Source organism: Pieris napi, chromosome Z (genome assembly GCF_905475465.1).
Source record: "Pieris napi chromosome Z, ilPieNapi1.2, whole genome shotgun sequence".
Classification (NCBI taxonomy): domain Eukaryota; kingdom Metazoa; phylum Arthropoda; class Insecta; order Lepidoptera; family Pieridae; genus Pieris; species Pieris napi.
Window position 1 is genome coordinate 5,422,917 of NC_062259.1, and position 20,562 is coordinate 5,443,478.

General features: G+C 33.2%; 2 protein-coding genes and 1 long non-coding RNA gene across 8 annotated transcripts; all 3 read right to left on the reverse strand.

Annotated features, from left to right (window-relative positions):
* Positions 1–1,808: 1,808 nt before the first annotated feature.
* On the reverse strand, positions 1,809–5,865 carry LOC125062251 (kynurenine formamidase-like). Of its 4 annotated transcripts, none has more exons than XR_007119209.1 (6): positions 5,538–5,854; positions 4,595–4,719; positions 4,330–4,524; positions 2,649–2,825; positions 2,368–2,541; positions 1,809–2,100 (listed from the first exon to the last, which is right to left on the reverse strand). XR_007119209.1 is itself a non-coding variant. In XM_047668042.1 (6 exons), exons 1-6 carry the CDS (start codon positions 5,732–5,734, stop codon positions 2,084–2,086), a joined length of 756 nt encoding a protein of 251 aa, XP_047523998.1. In that variant the 5' UTR covers positions 5,735–5,862; the 3' UTR covers positions 1,809–2,083. The 4 variants fall into 4 exon arrangements, 3 of the variants coding, with proteins under 3 accessions (XP_047523998.1, XP_047523999.1, XP_047523997.1); XM_047668042.1 differs by having other exon boundaries at positions 2,497–2,541; positions 5,538–5,862; XM_047668043.1 differs by lacking the exon at positions 2,368–2,541 and having other exon boundaries at positions 2,600–2,825; positions 5,538–5,865.
* LOC125062270 lies at positions 3,321–4,067 on the reverse strand. Its single transcript, XR_007119217.1, has 2 exons — positions 3,898–4,067; positions 3,321–3,785 (listed from the first exon to the last, which is right to left on the reverse strand). It is a non-coding gene; the product is annotated as an uncharacterized LOC125062270 (long non-coding RNA).
* Positions 5,866–9,390: 3,525 nt separating the features above from the next.
* On the reverse strand, positions 9,391–19,984 carry LOC125062242 (verprolin-like). Of its 3 annotated transcripts, none has more exons than XM_047668027.1 (11): positions 19,751–19,984; positions 18,455–19,169; positions 17,890–17,953; positions 17,721–17,815; positions 17,383–17,464; positions 16,088–16,253; positions 15,965–16,006; positions 15,095–15,209; positions 14,789–15,022; positions 12,410–12,583; positions 9,391–11,346 (listed from the first exon to the last, which is right to left on the reverse strand). In XM_047668027.1, the coding sequence occupies exons 2-10, from the start codon at positions 19,164–19,166 to the stop codon at positions 12,417–12,419; spliced, it is 1,677 nt and encodes a 558-aa protein (XP_047523983.1). In that variant the 5' UTR covers positions 19,167–19,169; positions 19,751–19,984; the 3' UTR covers positions 9,391–11,346; positions 12,410–12,416. The 3 variants fall into 3 exon arrangements, with proteins under 3 accessions (XP_047523983.1, XP_047523984.1, XP_047523985.1); XM_047668028.1 differs by lacking the exon at positions 19,751–19,984 and adding an exon at positions 19,495–19,627; XM_047668029.1 differs by lacking the exon at positions 9,391–11,346 and adding an exon at positions 14,465–14,552 and having other exon boundaries at positions 12,416–12,583; positions 19,751–19,981.
* Between the last annotated feature and the right edge of the window lie 578 nt (positions 19,985–20,562).

A 20,562-nucleotide genomic window follows, 5' to 3' on the forward strand; every position in this document is an offset into this window, starting at 1 on the left:
TGCTAAATGTAAATAAAATAGGTAAATTTTTTACTCATAAATGGCAACATTACGTTATGCGATTGCAGCGCCGCGTCTGGGGGACTTCTTTAATGAAAAGGACTATACTGTTATAGTCAATACAATTTTTTATTCAGAGTTTTATTGCATAATTGTTGGGTTACAATTTTTTTCGACGTACACGCCGCTATTATACCTTCGTTTGTATTCTTGTTACAGTTTTTTCTGACACACCTGCAATTAAATTATGAACAATTAAAAATAATAGTAACTTTAAGTTTTATAATGCTTATGTAAAATGTAATATATGTTTTAATTTCAGTTACCTAGTTTCATCACGTTATGTATTTATTCAATAAAAACGAATGTATATCATAAAAGTCCCATCAATACAGCAAAAAATTATTAAATGGCAACTCTAAAAAGTACCTGTTATGGCGGCAACTCTCTTCCGAACATTGTTTAGTGGTATTAAAACACCTTGATTCTTATGTTCCGCTTCACAGAACTCTTTCACCTTTAATATCATTTCTCAAGCCGAACTTTTTACAACTTTTGGCATTGTAATCAATCTTTAAAATGCACTAAGCTAGTTAAAAATTCACAAAAATCTACCACAACAAACGAACTTGATAACGTCGACGAATGACAACATTGCCGACCTGTCAAATTTAGTTACAAAAATCACCGCGGGGCGCGGAACTTCTTTCATGAAAAGCACTATACTAATAAGCTTTTGTTAGCTATATATAAGTTTAGGTATGTATTCTTTTCAACTTCAATAAATTAACTTTGAAGGATTAAGTGAAAGTAAACCACAATTTAAATATTTCACATAGTTATTTAATAATTTTAAAACTAAATGGAAATACACTTATTAAATCTTAAGCTAGCTAGCTAGCATTGCTTTATCATGATAGCTGCAACAAATAAACTATTTTGTTTTATTTGCATTGTTAATATATTATTATGTGGCAACATATGGCAACGATGAATGATGGCAATGGGCAATTAGTAAGCACACAGATTACTTTGTTTTACTTAATTTATTACAAAAATATCAATTGGTACATTGTAGCTAATTTTTACCTAAACACTTGTTTTTCAACAATTGCAATAGTAATAATTAGTAATTGCCTCTCCACAATTATTTTGATAAGCTCATATAAAATAATGGATACAGAACAATTTATTAGTGAAATACTGAGTAGACCAGCAATATGCATGTCAAAACATCCACATCATAAATATAGGCATGTTATAAAAAAATTGTGGGACGAAATACTGTAAATACGTCCACCGAAGTCGAGCTGTGGCATACCACCGCAAACCGCGCCTCTCGCAGCCCCTTTCGCCGCGCCGCGCTCCACACCGCCAGAAACTGTGACCAAGCCCTTAGTCATCGAGCGTGGAGTTAGAAGCACAGAGAGAGCAAAAGAGCTCTGCTTTCTTTTTCAACGAGTGAGCCATCGAGTTGTCCTGGTTTCACAAGGATGGTAGAGAGGGCTGGAATTCTTTTTCCTGAGTTACTTTCGCTAGTGACCAAAAGGTTCGGTTTCCAAACGTTCAGCTTCTCACCAATGGAGTAGAAAACGCAAAACTAATTGTTAAAAGGAAGAAAGGCAGATCTTGTCATGAAGTAATCACATTGGATATTTTTCAAAATTCATTGTAAACTTTTTATGAGGATATGGATGAAGAATTTTATCCATCATAATATTGAACAAATTTTATGTGGGATATTTTAAAAAGGCCCTACTTAATAAATATATTTATAAGAATTACTAAGAAACAATAAAACCCACTAATTACTTTGGACGTTTATTTTACAATTCCTTCTTTAATATTAATTAATTATGTTATGCTATGACACAATTGAATCCACGGTCAGCCATTATTATTGCATCTTTTTCGTCACTAAACGCTAACAGAGAACTTCTTTCAGTTATTTGATGGTTCCGGCAGCTTCATATATAATTTTTTGTAGAATTCTGTGGCTATTTCGAGAATCTCCTTTCTTTTTATAATTGTATTATATGCTTTAAATACTGAAATAGTATTAAAGGTTGTTTGACAGCATTCGCTAATACCTACGTAACACTGAAAATGTTTAGAAAATGAAAAACGGCTTAATGTAGAAAGTTGCCAATACTTTTAAGGTTTTTCGAAGTAATCTCAAGTAAATTATAATTTTTACAGATAAGGATAAATTTAATGTCTATTAGGTCTATGTCTATCAATCAGTATAACTTAAGTTACAATTTGAAAATAAAATAACCAAATCATTACCTACCAAATATTTATAAAATTACAAATATTATTAAGAGCATAAAACAATTTATTTTCAAAAAATTAATACTAAATTACCATGTAAGACATATAGGAGTTGATTTACGTGTTTATTAATAGTATATGTAATATTAAATCAAATCGTTTAAAATTCAGTTTGTACTTGTTTTGGACAAATCGCTACAAATCTAACAGGTGCTCCACTACCTTGGGCAATTTTCATTGGCATAACGAGAGCGGTGCAACCATATTCTGAAAGTATAACAAAATACACATATACAATATATTTATAGAAGATAGGTAAACATACAATATTGATCACCGAGTCCAATGTTTATATAGTCCAATGCTGCTGTTACCTGGTATAGGTCTTGATAAATTAACATTTTCTATATTGTACAACCCTGCTTTCGATCCTAATTTGTGTACAGGAAGATCTTTTGATGCTCCAGGATCTACAGAAGAAGTATCAACGCCAACCCCAACTACATTTTTGTATGAAGTTGTTATCCAATCCATAACTTCACTACTCAGGCCTGGTAAAATAATAAATAAGTATAAATTATACCCTTCTTTTACTCAGGTTTATTGGCTTCTTAATAGCAATGGCCCTATGTGGCTACGTAAAGCTAGAAACAGAGATTAGTGGAAGCCCTTAGAGGAGGCCTATGTCCAAGGACAAGCTGTATAACAGAAATCAACCGCCTTGCGGTTAATTATTAGTATTTATATTTTTATTTTTAATGAAATTTTTTTGTATTTCTCATTTGTATGTACTAGTAGGTATAAGTAATTACAGCAATAAAGGCTTTTATTATTATTATTATTAATAGCAACGAAATGATATACCGTGTATGGCTTATAAGCGAAATCAATTGCTTTCCCTGAACATAACAAATCTAATGACACAAGTAGCGATCCCATTTTAAGAAATATTTCTACGCTTTTTCAATTAGTAACCAAATAGTACGAGATCCGACCGCGTGATTTATACGTTCATATGTTTGATTAATAAAATATAATTTTTATCGATATTTATAACTAAACCAATGCAGATCCGCAAAGGTGGCCATCCAAATTTGGCCGCAATTAATTTTAATTAAAATGTAATTAATTATTTATTTTTGAACAATTACGTTCACTTGTAATTGTTAAAAAATATATTTCATTAGAAAGAAATATACCTGAGATACCGAGAAAGTTCAAGGTGCCATCCCTCACTTGGCCGCAACCTAATGTCAGCCAGGTGTAAACAGGTATAATTTCGTTAAATATATACGTTCATAATGTATTATCATGTTATACATACCAAATTGAAGATTAATTCTTTCCCTACATGATGAGATATAGGTGCCTATGCAAAAATGCCCGCAAATAGTGACTGCCAACGATTAAAGATAAATAAAAGCGAGAGAAACTTAAGATAAACACCCCATGTCGAATAAAGATAGAGCATCCCAGCTGCTTGTCGTTTTTATGCTACTGCGCATGCGTACCTGTTTACACCTGGCTGACATTAGGTTGCGGCCAAGTGAGGGATGGCACCTTGAACTTTCTCGGTATCTCAGGTATATTTCTTTCTAATGAAATATATTTTTTAACAATTACAAGTGAACGTAATTGTTCAAAAATAAATAATTAATTACATTTTAATTAAAATTAATTGCGGCCAAATTTGGATGGCCACCTTTGCGGATCTGCATTGGTTTAGTTATAAATATCGATAAAAATTATATTTTATTAATCAAACATATGAACGTATAAATCACGCGGTCGGATCTTAGGGTGAGATCTATAGTGCGCACTTAGACTTTGCTCAGACTTAACTACAACCATTCTTTACTTTTTTAAAGGATAATAAAGAAGGTATTGCATGAAATGAAACATCAATTTCTGTCTTAGCTTGAGCTTAGCTTAATCTCACCGTTAAAATGTCTATAAATATACTAAATCATAGTTTAACCTTAGTGTTTTTCGTAAGTAAAGTCTGAGCAAAGTCCAAGTGCGCACTATAGATCTCACCCTTAGACTAAAACTCACCAGGGAAATTTAATGTATTGTTAGGCCCCAGTCCAAGATACTTTTGTTTGTCATTTACAAACTTGCTCCATCCAAATTTGAACACAATTAAACATGGTTTACCAAAATTGTCATTAATCATAAAATCTAAATGATGTTTATAAAGTACAAAATTTGGATCATCGTTAACCAGGGAACTAACGTCAGCAATTATAACTGAAAAAAATTGTTAAAAATAAATTCCTGATATGTTATTTTATCAATAAATAAGTTTTAAATATCTTACGCGGAACAATTAAGTCTTTAAGAGGAATGTTTCCCACAAAGTTTCCTTGTTCATAGAAATGATATGGTGCATCCAAGTGAGTACCTCCATGTTCGGAAGCAACAAATTCTTTAGAAGAGTACCAGCTTAAAAATGAGAATGGTTTTAGGTATTCCACTTCGTGTCGTTAAAACTAATGTTTGTTTTGTATTCCCCAATAGGGCAGAAGACTAGTTATCGAGAAGACAAGAAGAAACGGCAACTGTTATGACTCTACTAACTAGAAATAAATTATATTTTTCCGGGAGTAAATCCCAGAATCTTAGGGGTACAGAAATTATAACTAGTCTGGCCATAAATACTGTTACATAAAATGACAACTTCAGCCAAAGTGTATCAAGATACAGTCTTGGATCATGTTGTGAAACCTCTCAGCAATACACTTTTAAAAATATATCATGGACTTTCCAGCATCTTCTGCACCTGGTCACAAGGCACGAACTGCCAACCCAACCTGGCTTGAAACTAACGTTCCGGACTTTATAAGATCTGAAGAATGGCCCTCATCTAGACGAGACCTAGACCCTTTAGACTTCAGATTATGGTTAGTTTAAGAGAACATGGCCTGCTCTAAACGACACGGCGACATTGAGTCTCTTAAAAAAATCTTTGGAGCAAGCAGTGGCGAAATTTCCTTCCTTTATAATTTTTTTTTTAATGAGACTTTACGAAATATGTATACATTGTAACAATATTACATTACTTCATTAAAAAAATGCATTTTCATTTGTAACAGAACTTATGGCTGGACTAGATACATTTAGTACTAATTAACAAAGGCAACAATATCTTTGGTGTGTATGGAATATTCATAAGAATAACATCGTAAAATTTCTACTACATGCACATAGTTAAGTTCAATTACCGATAAGTGTCATAATAATAATAAGATTAAAAAACTTACTTAACGCCTTCGTTTATAATTTGCTTCGTAAATTGAAACTTTTGTGCTTGAGGCCAATATATCGTATTTGCATCGAAAGGATAGCTAAGATCTATAAATTCATAGTCACCATTAAATAACACTGCATTTAAAGAATTAATATGTGCGGTGACGTTGATATAAAATAGTGCAAATACACAGAAATATAACACGCACATTTTACACCCAACCGAACGATAGGTTTAATTAAGACTACTGAGTGTACAAGTCCTTGAGACTGTTTTAATCTACATAATACAGTTTGTACGTTTGGAAGAACTGAATTGAATTAAAAGATTTCGGGAAACAAATAGCATTCCTCCACGGTTTATTTAGAAAATAAGCTGTAAATGCACGTGTTATTTTTTTAGAGCCACGCAGTTTTTGTAAAAAAAAAAATTAACGGACTGCAATACGTAGCATTTAAAAAGGACCCTATATGTTTGGCATTATCTTGAAGAGCAAATAAAAAAAGTAGAACATAGCCATGTGCTAATTAAAATAAATATATAGAATATTTTGCTCTCTCAAATTTAATTCTAAAGGTGGGAACTGACCAACGTTACGAGGTGTAATGTAACACGTTACACAGCGAGCAAAAGTATTTAAAAAAATATATAAATATATATATTATTATTTAAAGTATTTCAATCAAAAGAGCAGTAACATCAAACTATATCGACGAATATCAATAGACCGTAAAATAAACACCAACTTACGGCCAAAGTCGCACGACACAGGTTATAGAATAATATTATACATGATAAAGCAATCTTCTCGAGGCGGGTATGTTTATCAACTGACCTCAAATAGCAAAAGGTCAAGATTGCCCTGTTCGAATAGGATAACTTGTAGACGGGCCATATTTTCACGAAAATGTGTAGCTGGAAGGGTGTGGCTGGTAGCATCAGCCAGCATTTACGGCTAGACTATGCAATACTCGGCAATATTTGTAGTACGGCCGGGATATATTGCCAAATATTTTTTGTATGTCCGATGAATGTTTAGTGTCCCAGGCAGTATGGCCGGAACGATTGCTTTGCAATCGAAAATACTGCAATATTTCTCTGCTATATTGGAAGGGGCAACTAGTATCTTCTATGTATATTGTTTGACGTTCAAAAGTGCTATTTTAGGTGGTCTAATTGCGTAGACGGTCTATGGTATAGACCAGGCATCAGCGTACAGCGTGTGAGATAGCGAATAATTGACATAACATCATAATGCAACTAAATTGCCATGAGAATAATTTCCCTTCTTTGTAGGAAAAAAAAAGTTAGTTAACTCTCCATACGCTTGGTATTAGTCAAATATTTGTGTACCGGGATTTTAATAGGTACAATGAGAACTCCTCTGATGTGACAGAAAAAGATCTGGACGTCCACGTAGTATTCGTACGAAAAAGGTGGTCAAAGCAGTAATGGGAAGAAGTGCCTAATAGATAGAAAACGTTAACAACACATATCTAGTCAAATAATAACATTTATTTAGATTTTAGGGAGTTGATTTACACACATAGGGTAGATGTGTATTAGTCGGACTAATATAGATATTTTTTTGATAGAATTTGCCGGCATCGGGTTTCACTGCTTCAAAAGTTCTCATACGCTGAAATAATGATATTTACTTGGCTTTAATGCACACCACCTTGGTTTTGATACCACGCGGGTGGGTCCTTCCATGACTTTGCCTTGGCATAGGACTTGACACAAATGGTCCCCGCAATTACTTTCTTTGTTGGACCTTGTGCTGACCTCATATCCAAAGAACTACCAAGTCACGTAGAGAAGAAGAAAGTCGATCTTTTGGGCTGTCTCTTTGCGTCCAACTCGACTTTGGATGACCCAGAAATTAATGGTGGTCCCTTAATTGCTATGGGGATGATACCACTGGGGTTACACTACACTGACCGAGCATGTATTTCTCGATCAGAACCGGTTCTCCGGTCTCTAGTTGCAGCTCCTTACTAAAAACTGCTCCTTAATATCTTGTAAAACAAAAACTAGCCGATTAAAAAGAGTGGCGGAGAGTTTATTGCCAGTTCTTCTCGTCCGTTCTACGCTCTTGATTTGAGTACAGGCAGTAAATGTAAAATTAGAAGCATTTAATATGTATTCCTTCATTGAGGTTCAAAAGTGATTTTATTTATTACCTGGTGGGGAAGGGTTATGTGGGACTCGCTGTTGTGCATACCCACTAAAACCCCACGGCGCCACCAGCAATCGCCCGGGGCAGGACACGGTAACAGCGTAGCCTTGTCCGCATCTAGCCACGCGATCAGCCGTTAATATTACGGTCCTCTACGGCCACGAATGATGTGGAATGGTCCTTGGCACAGCAAGGGCCTTTCACATCGGCCAATCCATCCTGTTTTATAGAGCTGGGGGAGGCCGGGTACAATGCTTGCAGGTCCACAGAAGGGATGCGTCAGGCCTTCTGTGGAGTCATTAACTGGGTCGACTAAATCTAGTCTAATTGAACCCCAAAAATACACATTTTTTTTTCCCCAATAGGTATACTTATATTATAAAGAGGAAAAGTTGGTTGATTGTAGGGGCTACTGAACCTCTGAATCTACTGAACCGATTTTTAAAATTATTTTACTTGCACTAATAATATAATAGCACTTGCAAAATAAGTCGTAGAAAGAACAGTTAAACAATAAGGTTTCCTTTAAACGATGACTTGACGATAACAGATTGAGAGACAAAAGTTGTAGAACATGATAATGCCTACACAAGTCAGCGACAGCATGTCCAACTTTTATATTATACTAGTGGACCCGACAGACGTTGTACTGCATGATATTTCAAGCGATTAGTAAAGCAAAGTATGAAAGTACCGACTGCAGCGCCATCTGGCGGGCTGATTTGTGAATCTAAACCATTCCCAGATCCCCTTGAACACACACAAAAAATTTCATCAAAATCGGTCCAGTCGTTTGAGAGAAGTTCAGTGACATACACACTCACAGAAGAATTATATATATAAAGATAAAAACAAGATCTCCACCGCAACTGTTTGTCTGGACGCGATAAATTAAAATCTACTGCACGGAATTAATCATGTACTATCCAACATTATTAATTAGGAGGTTTTGGTATATGATTTATAAAAGTTAATACGGGGCATCATTGCGTACGACGCCGGGGCGAGCTACCCTCCATTATAATTATCCAGCATATAGATATATTTAATTATTCTGTATTTTTGGTTTTAAGAAAATCATGGATGATTTAAAATGGTTTTTATATTATTAATTTGTAGGGACTTACAACTTAGGGAGGAAAAAACTTAGCAATACGTCGTTATTTTTCTTTCAAAATTATCGTTAAAAAATATGTCACTACATCAATCATCACATGTACAATTTCCATAAAAGTATAAGGAACAAAACCAAAAATACTATAAGTATCAACAATTCTCTCAACTATTAAAACAGATGAGCCACTTTACTACAAGAGTTGTTGCATTAATGTAGCCCCTAATCAATACCCCTTTATAATTCATATTTTTTTTATTCTTATAATTGGAACGGACTTCCAATAATACGCAAGTAGCAACTTCTCTTTTATATCTGGCAAATAACGTTTAGACAATAACGAGTAGCGACCATCATAACAATTAAAAGTATTGTTATGATCGTTTTACTAGAGGTGAGATTCAGAAACAAGACCACCAAACGCCAAGCGTCACTCGCATACGTCAAAAATTTATTATATTTTGACATACGGGAAAAATAGTTCTCCCTAAGTCTCGTTTTTTTAACGCACCCTAGGAAACTACTTGCTTATTTCTGGCGGGAATATATGATAATTAAGAGAAAGAAACGAAATTACCAGCCTTAACAAAATATTTTATTAACATGCGAGTTTCTCAAATACCGGGTGTAAATCGTAAAAACTATACCCGGTTTAATTACCTAGGAAAGTATTCCATATTTAAAAAGTAGCGATGGAAATTTAAAAGAAAAGCGCAAACGATTTTTTCGGGCAACTATTTACACCCGGTAATTACTACTACTAATTTCTCAAGTCATACAAAATTACATTTACCTTTTATTTACATTACGTATACTTAGTCGTAATATTATATTTACACAAAGTTAACAATAACGGTGATATTAGAATTTATTAAAATATCTGACTGTTCATGTTTTACCAAGACACAAGTCAAATGATCTTCAACAATCAAAAACACATTTTGGATAATTTTTGTCAATTGATTTGATAACACTGTATAAATAAATATCAATTAAATTAGCCCATTGTAATGAAGTTTTAAATATAAAGTGAACACTACAATACTAAAACGACGTGACTAGTTCTTATTTTATAGTTGCGTTTAATTTAAAATTTATATTTGTGGCAAGATTCCACATACATTAAAAAAATATTTGTCCGGTATTCACCAATTACAAAGCCGGTAAACAGTATACATTTACGAATAATATTATTATTATAAATCCGAAATTAAGTTTTTCTTTGATCCTTTAATCAGCAAATAATATATCGTGGAGGCATAATTTTTATAAATTCTGATTAATTAATTAATTTAAGTAATTGTATTCTACCTAGCGCTTGTGACTTTTATATGAATACTACATGAATGTCGGCTCTATGGAATGCGGCCATATTAAGGCTATCATAATTATATTAAATCACAAATTCATAAGAAAATTTTAATTGTGATATCCTTATTAATGGTAATATATCCTAAACTTATTTTATGCAAGAAAAATCAAAACGAATTGCTTTTGCTTACACCGCACTTTGTTTCAAGGCACTTGAGGAGATATTCCTGTATAAACTCTTGTATTTCTATTTATTGCGAAGTAGGCGCGACATAGCGATACAAAAACTATATGTGAATTGTGAATAATAATATATGTTATATTATACATACTATACAGTGACATAAGAGGGCGGTCCGATAAGTACTTAGCCTCACTGCCCAATAGCACCACTATCGCAAGACCATTTTTTTATCTCTTAGAACATTCTCGTAGACTGTAAATATTTCAGCCGAATCGGACGCGTAGTTATCTTTTGACCGTGTGTGTAAGCAAGCGTGTCTGCAGATTTCAGAAATATGGAAAATGAGCAATATCGGTCGGTGATACGATTATTGTTTTTGGAAGGGAAATCGCGCAGCTAAATCAAAGAGACTACGATGACTATTCTCCTTCGATGGCGACCGTCAAAAATTGGTTTAACGAGTTATACATCGGTTTTTTATGAGCCACGCCCAGGTGCCGTGGGTCGAGTATATCGAACTCAAAGAAGATTATGTTGAGAAATAAATCCCCAGTTTTCCAAGAAAATTATATTTTTTGTAGGCTTAGTTCTTATCGGACCACCCTCGTATATACACTTGAATCGGAACCGTAAACGCACGATGGAGTTGAATAGGAATATTAGATCTTTAATATTGTTAAAAAGAAATTGAATTAATTAAATACAAGGACACATTCAAATAATTAAATTGTAATTCATAAAAAAACATATTGTAAAGATAATTTACTAGTCTAAATGTCACATTATAAAAGCATATCCTGTAATCAAATACTTTTAAAAACTATTATATATATTTATACAGCATGGATTTTGATACAAATCCGTAGTACACGTCAACACACTCATAGTCTTTTAAAATTCAGATTGTATCACATTGCAACATGTCAAGTTCAGTTTTCGTCTTAAAATTAGCTTAATCTTAAATTAACGTTCATATATTTACACCTGTCAACGACGCTAGCTCCCGCCCACCGTGCATATGCATCCAACAATATCTGAAAAAATTTATAAGGACAAATTTTATTTTTCATAGACCAATTAAAAGCTGCAACTTTGTGGAGCTGAATTAATTTAACATTAGTTTAGCTTTTTTATATACTGAATCAAAACGTGAATTTTAATAAATAAATTTTTGCTTTATATATAATAGGTTAGTATGCTTCTCATTTTTCAACATATGAAAATTAGTACGTTACTAAAATAACGAACCAATATTTTTTATTTATTTCTTAATACGTAAGGGGTCGCTACAATGTGTCAAAGTTTGTAAAACTAGTGATTATAACTTGCAGCTCAATGTACATAAAACAGTTTTATTCATCATTTATACATACATATTTAGTTTTCATTCGCTGGTAGCGACCCCTTTATATAACTTCGAAAACAAAATAAAAATTACATATTACTTTTTGCATCTTAGGCGGCCCCTAGACTCTAGGGGTAATATTGAAGATTGCGCAATGATTGAACGACAGTTTGAGCGAGTTTAATTTTTATTGCACCATATTTTTCCGTTGCGTCGTGTAGGGTCAGTATTGCGCAATATTTTTTAGTCTGTGTTTCGTCGGCAAGGAGGACACACGCGTGCACGCTTCCCAAAAATGGCAGAAAAAGATAATACGAAAGTTAAGGAAAGAGAGTTTATCGTCGAATGTATCCAATTGTACAGAAAATTGTCTTTTAAGAGATTTTCGTGAGTGTATTTTGGCCTTTTCGCGTACCAAACTTTCGACCAACGACGTGTTCGTTTACGTTTACGCTTAGCCACAAGCAATAACACTACAGCTGCAGCTAAATCTTGTGTGGACATGTTGCTCGGGATCAAACTATTCTCCGACTGAACCAGAAAACATTGCTCAATTTGCAAAGTTCTTATTATTGTGCAATATAATTGACCGTTTGGATTCAAACCACAATTCAATCTCATTGCACAATTAAATATATTGTACAATGTTATTGTAGGTCTAGGGGCCGCCTTAAAACAGAATAAAATGGAGACACGCATTAGTTTCTTTTTTCGTCCAATAAAGAAGCACCTTAACTTATATCCACACTTACCCCAATGCTATTGATAAGAATTATAATAAGACGTCGGCGGAGGGTATGGAGCCGATTTTTGATTTGATTGATTGTTTGGCTTGGATGGTGCAGGCGGAGCAGACGTTGACGGCTTTGTCATAGCCTGTGAAGGTCCCTGCATTCCATTATGTTGGTATGCCATCAATGAAGTGCCTAAAATATAAATATGTATCAGGATCATGAAGCTTTCGCGTCATTGTTGATGATAATGATTCATGGGTTATCGCATTTTTCTTTAAATATAAAATGAATGAACGCATGCACTCACTTTGACTTCTATACAAGCTTTTAAAAATATTTCGCAAATAGTTCTACTATTAAGATCAAAAAATGCAAATGCAAAAACTCAAACTCGTAACAACCAACACTTTATACATATACGAGAGGCGGTCAAAAAGTTCGCGGAATGACAGGGAAGGGAATTTCAATATATTCTCCCTTTACCTTAATACATTTATCAGATCGTAGAAAAAAAAAAAAAATTGTCTTGGTCGTCAAAATAGGTCGAAATTGCCGACTTCACTTCAACAACTTTTTTCCGCTCAGGATTTTGGGAACAAATAATTTGTGATGCAGTTGTTCGAAACAACATCGGTGAATGGCAGCCTTCGCAACATGGTGTGCCCGGGCGCATTGTCGTGCAAAAGGCACCAAATTGAGACAAAAAACCACCAACCCAAGTTTCATCACCAGTTACAATTTGGGACCAACTTTCTAACCACTCACGGTTTTGATGCGCGGAAAGCATTCTCGGGACCCAATCTTGCACATACTTTACTCATACCGAGAGGTTGATGGATGTTGCAAGCTGTTTTTTCTTCAGCCTATTTAACTTTTTCGAGCCTCAATCGGCCAGGTCGATGTCGTCTTCGACGAAGTCCCCTCCTTGTTTGAAAAGGGCGTGCCATTTATAAATCATGGTTTTACCAGGAGCGGAGTCCCCATAAACAGCTTACATCTCTTGTAAGATGGTTTGAGATGTCTTTCCATGTTTGGTAAGGAATTTAGTAACGGCGCAATGTCCAATTTGCATATTGGCTAGTCTCTTCCCGATTTACTTGTTTACTCGTTGATAACTCAAAAGATAATGTCCCGATTGGGCTGAAAATTGGTCCCTCAATTATATGAGTGAGACTGGACGAGTAAACTCACCCCCCACCAACCCCGCCATTCTGTGAACTTTTTGACCGCCCCTCGTATAGGTATGTGTGACAAGTAAAATTTTGATAAATTAATTTGTATTGTAAACATATACTATTAACAACGCAAAAACGGATCGCAAATAGATAAAAATAGCAATTCGCAGGCAAGAGCATAATCTAAAAATCACACAGCTAAGAGATTTATAGAAATGCCGCTATGCAAGGTAAAAAGCATATTAGATGAAAAGGACAAATTAATAGGATTGATGAAAATTGTTATTTTTAATTTTCTTAAGTATTGGCTTTTCAAAATATCAAGAACCCGTTAATATTCTCTAAGCAACATATCATCGCACCAGTGTACCCATCATGTTTGTGAACGTGTCGTACACAAGCTTCTGACGTGTTAATGATCATTAAATTACACAAAAAGTGTTCGGACCATCATGGGCCTCATTTTACATTACCTTATACATATATTGATGATTCGCATTGGCATTAGCAAAAATAACTTGCGCTTCGCTTCAGTCTTAGCCTGCCTAACTAGATCTGATTTTTGCAGCCATTATGCTTTACCAAAATAAAGCTATAGCCAGCGTAGAAGAATTTAACTATTTCACGATTGGATCACTAATGAGCTTAACCATTTGATGAAATAATCTCTTTATATTATTAGAAGAATACGAATATATTTTTAGCTTGCAGATTTGATTGATATTTTATAAAAGAACGTTAAATATATTTATAAGTATATTTAACGCGTGCAATAGAATAATGGACTGGGTGAAATCACAAGTTTATATTGGTAAGATAAGCCTTTAAGGAATTTGAAAAGTTCCGATGCTGAGTGCTCATTGTTATGACTAATATTGCAATATTTTATATTATTTACTTGTGTAAGTAGTTGATGCCATCGGTTCCCATACACATGAGACTTAAGGCCACTTCCACCTTTAGAAAAAAAATCTCGCTATGCGGTGCTAAAAATAAAAACATACAGATTGATATAAAACCTGTGAAAGAAATTATCGCAACAGCAACAGTATACAAGCCTTAAATATAAAATTAAGTAACTTTAAAAAGTCACTGAAGATTACAAAAAGTTTGCTTAGTGATAACAAGTTTAAAAAAACCTTATTCGCAAAGTTTTAAACCGTAAATTAGTAGTATTTTTTTTTGTTTAGTATAAATTGTCAGACGAAGAAATAAAACATACCTGCAGTTGGAGCCATAGAAGTCGATGGCGTCATGAACGGTCTCGTTATAGGCGGCGGCATATTATAATAGAAGTATGAGGGTGAAGCTGTGGTCGGAACATTTTTACCAGGATTCGAACTTTGAGTTTTGCTTGTTGTAGGAACTGATAAACTTTGGCTATATGATACTTGTGTTTCTTGACGGTTTGTGTTATTATGGTTATATTCAGATTGGGCATCCCTTTTTTTGTTACCTATAAATTTTATACGTTAAATTGGTGTCAAATTCAAAATCAATTATCGAAATCAAATACAAAAATATGTACCGTCACGTAAATGTTCCGCAAATAATAAAGAGTTTTGAATTGAATTATTTACATTATTAGGCCTAGTCATCAATGTACCTAGAGATTCTACTGTTCTTGGAGGTGTTAAGTCGCCCTGTAAAAATCATTAAAGATTATTATAATAAATTCATTGAAACAATAGAAAATTTAACGGAATTATTTACTTTGAGACCATTATCTACGTAAATGCTAAGAATTTAGACAAACGGGAAAGTCCACTGTGCTTACGAGGAATCCCAATTATTTTCTTTATTTCTGATACCTTAGTACCTTATATTCATAAACACTAAATTAAACACATTAATCTAAGTACTGTTTTGCCCCTTTTTTTTAAATAATGTTAACGATGTGTTGAAAAAAGACACATTAGTAATTTAGTTTAAACGATACAATAAGATATTAATAGTTTATGCAACTGTCATATAAGGGAGGGTATTAAAACATAAGATTACGCGAGTGTTTTAATACCTAATTATATGCAGTTGCACACACTACTTAATTTAATCTCATGGCTATAGGTAGTGGCTGTTATTGGTCTATTGGCTCGAAACCAGCGCGTCGCGCGCGCAGCAAGCTCACCACAGATAATGTGTACTTAAATTGAATTGAAACCTCCTTGGTCGGGACACATTGTACTTTAATAATTAAAAAATTGTTTTAAAGCATTGTTTTGTTAGGTGAATAATGCTTTAATTTTCTTAAAAAAGTATGTTAATAAAATATGCCAATAAAAGTCTGTATTTCATTTCATATTTAGAATATTACCGAATGAGGTTATATAAAAAATTTAATATAATCACATAAAAACTACATATGAATGTGTGAACTATAGAAAGATAGTTTACTTACAATAGCATTGTGATTGTCCGATTCTTGTACTTGCGGGCTCTCCTGTAATCAAACAGATAATAAATGATAGATGTTTCTAAATAAATAACGATTATAATGAATTACACCAAATAAGACGCCAACCTCATTCAACAACAAATCCTCAATAATTTTATATATTTCAGGGTTTAATAGGATTTTTAATATCTCCTCCTTACGTTGATATTCCTCATATTTCTTTTTGTACATTAATTTTTGAAAATCAACACGAGCATACATCTTTTCTGATTCCTTTCGATAAACGTCGATTCTGGAATAGTAATATTTGATTTAAACATAATATCTATACTTAATGTAATAATTATTATATTCAAATAAAATACATTCTATATAAAATCTTTATATTTCATTTATATATTAGTGTAGATCACAAATATCTATAATATTAGCAACGCTTCGCAGTCCTTCATGTCAATAAATTTATGTTAATTGTCTAAACAAATCATTGATTAGCGATGCAGAGCTCAATTTTTATTAAAACTGGAGTTTTTTGCTATAGCGTATATTCTCATTCTAATTTAAAGTATTTATTAAAAAATTTACCAAAGCTCGTTTCTGGTGTACCTCGCACTTTAACAATACAATCACATTAAAGGAATATAACATCTACTGCATGCAAAATACAAAATATATAATATAATTATGTATATAATCACTTAATAAAGGAACTTATAATAATTATACTACCTTACATAATATTATAACGCAAAAGCTTTTTGTAGTTAGAAATTTGCATTCCCTATTTATGATAGTGAAAAAAGTAAACTACAAATTCTTGTTTGGTGATGCCAAAACTGTGGTTATTTAATTCTAATCATTTTGATTATTCTTTGCTTTGTTCGCTAAAGTAACATTTCTGTAAAATCGTCCTAATTATGTACGTCCTTAGACCATTCGATCAAATATTGTTTCGCAATAAAACAAAAGTAGTACGTTAATACGTATTCAGTACTTGTCTAACACATTAGTTATTTTGCGATGCCGTAGGTCGTGTCTTCGACTCCCATGTTATACATTCACAATGAAATAGTTAAATAAATAGTTTTGTAAAAAAATATTTCTAAAATTCCACAGATCTGCGAAGGTATAAATCTGCTGTCGCTTAATATTTTACATATGTAGGATGCATATTCATTTATAAAATTTTCGCAAATATCAAAATCTGTCGCTCTACATGTACAAGTAAATTATTACCGTAAAGTAAAACGTTCAGTTTTGCATACATTAATAAAATATAAAAACAATTTCATAAGTAGTTATAAAATTTTGCAAATCAGTGCTTTCAAAGTTATAACCACCATCGCAGACCTGTGTCATTATGAATTTTATTAAAAGATCTAAGGATTCGCAAAGCATTTGCTTTTGCATATCATTCAAACCTTATTTGTCGCTGACGACACGGATCGCACGCCACGTCTTCGACTAAAGCTTCCTCTTCCTTTCTGATTTTGCTGGGACCGGCTGAGAACAAAGTCAATTATCGCAAAGCTCTTGCTATTAAATTGCACGACATAAATGACACAATAGAAGTAGTAGTGAAGAATGAGTTTATAATTAAGTTATGAATGAAAGCACGACATATTTTATTTGAGGTATAAAAGAGATTCCAAGTAAGCAATTTTTTACTTTTATCCTTTCGTCTATGTAATTTTAGTTATATAACTCGCTATGCTTGTGTTCGCATGTTTAACAGTACAATAAGCATGAAATATCTTACCTTTCATATTATCACTAACGGAAGGACGCTTTAAACTTGTATTTGGTATGAAGGGTGGAGGTGGCTTACTTGGATCAAACCTGTCCATATTTAGTCTAAAAAGTAAATTTTTTGTTACAAAGAAAATGCATTTCGGAAGTATTACTAATATTTCACATAAGAGTCATACTTTGGAGTCGCAGGTCGTGGTAGCTCTTGATTTAGCGAAACCCTCATAGTTGGTGGCGGAGGTGCTAAAACAATAAAAGAAAAGTTTTTGAAGTTATACTTCTTTAGGCGCGTTATGAAAAATTGATGAGAGTGAAATTTTACGATTCGCGCGCACCGTGACACAAAATTAACACGCATTGCTAACAGCTACGGCATTGGACATAATTTAAAAACAACACTACACACAGTTACACTTAATGTAAGAGAATAAATAATAAATATTTATTTATTTAATTTTTCAAATGTAAACTGAACTTTATTGACTATAATGACTCCTTTTCCAGTCTTTGATTATTTAATTGTTATTAATTATTTGCATGCAATCAAAAACTATTTTTAATAATGCCAAAGAAGTATAACTTCTTACGCGCATACATAAGTACACGCACCCTTTTTTTTCTTGCTTTACAAGATATATTGTATGATATAGTAAATGTAATATTTTAAAATCTACAATGTTACTGTATTGTACATTAAGGTAATCAATAATAAAATAGAATATATACTTAAAATAATATATATACCTGTATATACTGGAGGTGTCGACAGTGAAGAGCTTGTAGAGCTCTGAGTTGGGGGTGGAGGTGGAGGTGGAGGAGGAGGTAAATGTTGCATTGGAATTGATGGAGGTGGTGGAGCAACCATAGAAGGTCCCGGCATTGACATCATTTGTGGTGGAATTGGCCCCATATTTATCGGTCTGATGTGCATAGACCCCATACCCATTCCCGGCTGCATTGGTGGAGCCATTTGTCCCATATTATATGTTAGTTGGGGTCCATTAACAGAAGAAGATGGCTGTGGTTCTGGTTGTGGGGGTGGTGGTGGCGGTGGTGGTCCAGCTAAAGACTCTTGGATATACATAGCAATCTGTGGTATTGTTTCACCCGAAGACATATTAGCATGTCTCTCTGCTAGAACCTTAGGCAGTTTACCCGTAGTTAAAAATAATGTCTCTTCATCCTTAGTTGCATGGATAAATGTACAAACTTCCCTGGTGCACGGAGCTCTGTTTTGATAGTCATGACAGAACTTGACAGTTTTTTTTAATTTCTCAAAATCCAATTCATGTCTAAATCTACAGGAACTACCTTTAGTACATTTTCCCCACATGTAATCTCTACATGTATCTGGTTTTTTGTTATTGGTAACATTTCTTGTGCCATTAGTAGCTGGTGTTGCATGTGAAGATCTGGCTGACTGAGAGCCATCGTGTTTGTTGCTGTTGCTGTTCATTTACTGTGTAGAAATAGCATATTTTACCATTAATAAGTATACACAAATAAATAAAGACTACTACAAATATGATTTCCATATTCTTTATCTATACTATAGTAGTACTGAAAATTATGGTGAAAATATGTAACACCCTAAAAATTAATTCTTGTAGTTTTACAGACTACAAACATAATATTCTCTAATGCTGCACATTTAGAGCAATCGAAAAGTCTAGATAAGGTTGAAATATAGTTTGACTATATGTTAAAATTAAAATATTTTAAAAATACCGGCTATGAATTTTTACATTCAAAAAATTATGCCAAGTAATAGTTTTATGTACTACCTTATACATAAAAACACTTTCACATATTCAAACTTTTATATTTTGTACAACAACGTGTTCAACGTCAAAGATGTCAAGAACGTTTACGGTTTTCTGTATGATAGTTGATACTATACTATTATATGACAATTATAAAATATAAGGGTAAACAATAAACATTTAACTACTATTACCCGAACGATTTACACATCACATTACTTTGTCAGGCTGATTCATTGCAATTAATAATGAAGACAAGAAAAAAGGACAGGATTACCTGGCCGCTTTTGGCAAAATCACCAATTTATATTTTAAAAATTCACACACACAATATAAATAATGTCAGAACGCAAACAGCTGCAGCTCACGACCTGCAACAAGATGGCGGATTACGGATACCGACAGCTAGTGCTGCCAGTTGCGAGGATTAAAAAAATCTAAATATTTAATGATAATATCTAGATAGCCTATGAGTGTTTGATCGTGTAATAAATTAATAATAAATTATGAACGTCAAATCAAATTAAATACGTCTCAATTTATTTTTTTCCCACTCTTAAGATATTAAAAATAAATATGTATATTAGAACCGTCTCTATGAAATTATACAAATCAAGTCTCGTTATACACACAACAATAAAATAGTATAGAGATATTTCATTTCAATTAAGGTGTCGTACGTCATACGTACGTTGTAAACTATAAAGACTATAGTGTTTTTCTATTCAAAGAAAACCATCTTTTTTAAGTGAAACTTCTTAAGGCACTTGAGGGTAACCCTACGGAATGTCACGAATATGTGCAGCGTTTTAGTCGAAGAAAAGGGACCGATTGAGACCGATTGAGAGAGAGTGAGAAGGGTGAATTACCTTATATAGATATTCTACGTGTAAAATTAAAATTTCATAAAGAGAATTAATGAAATATTATATTATAGTATCTTATATTATATTAAGCAAAATAATTGTAAATTAAAATGCCGTGTTTTTATTATCAAAGAAATAAATTTAAAAAATTAAATTTATGATTTGTATCATTATTCGACACTTTTAATATTTTAATGAGCTATAGCTTCCTTTTTCCCTCCCT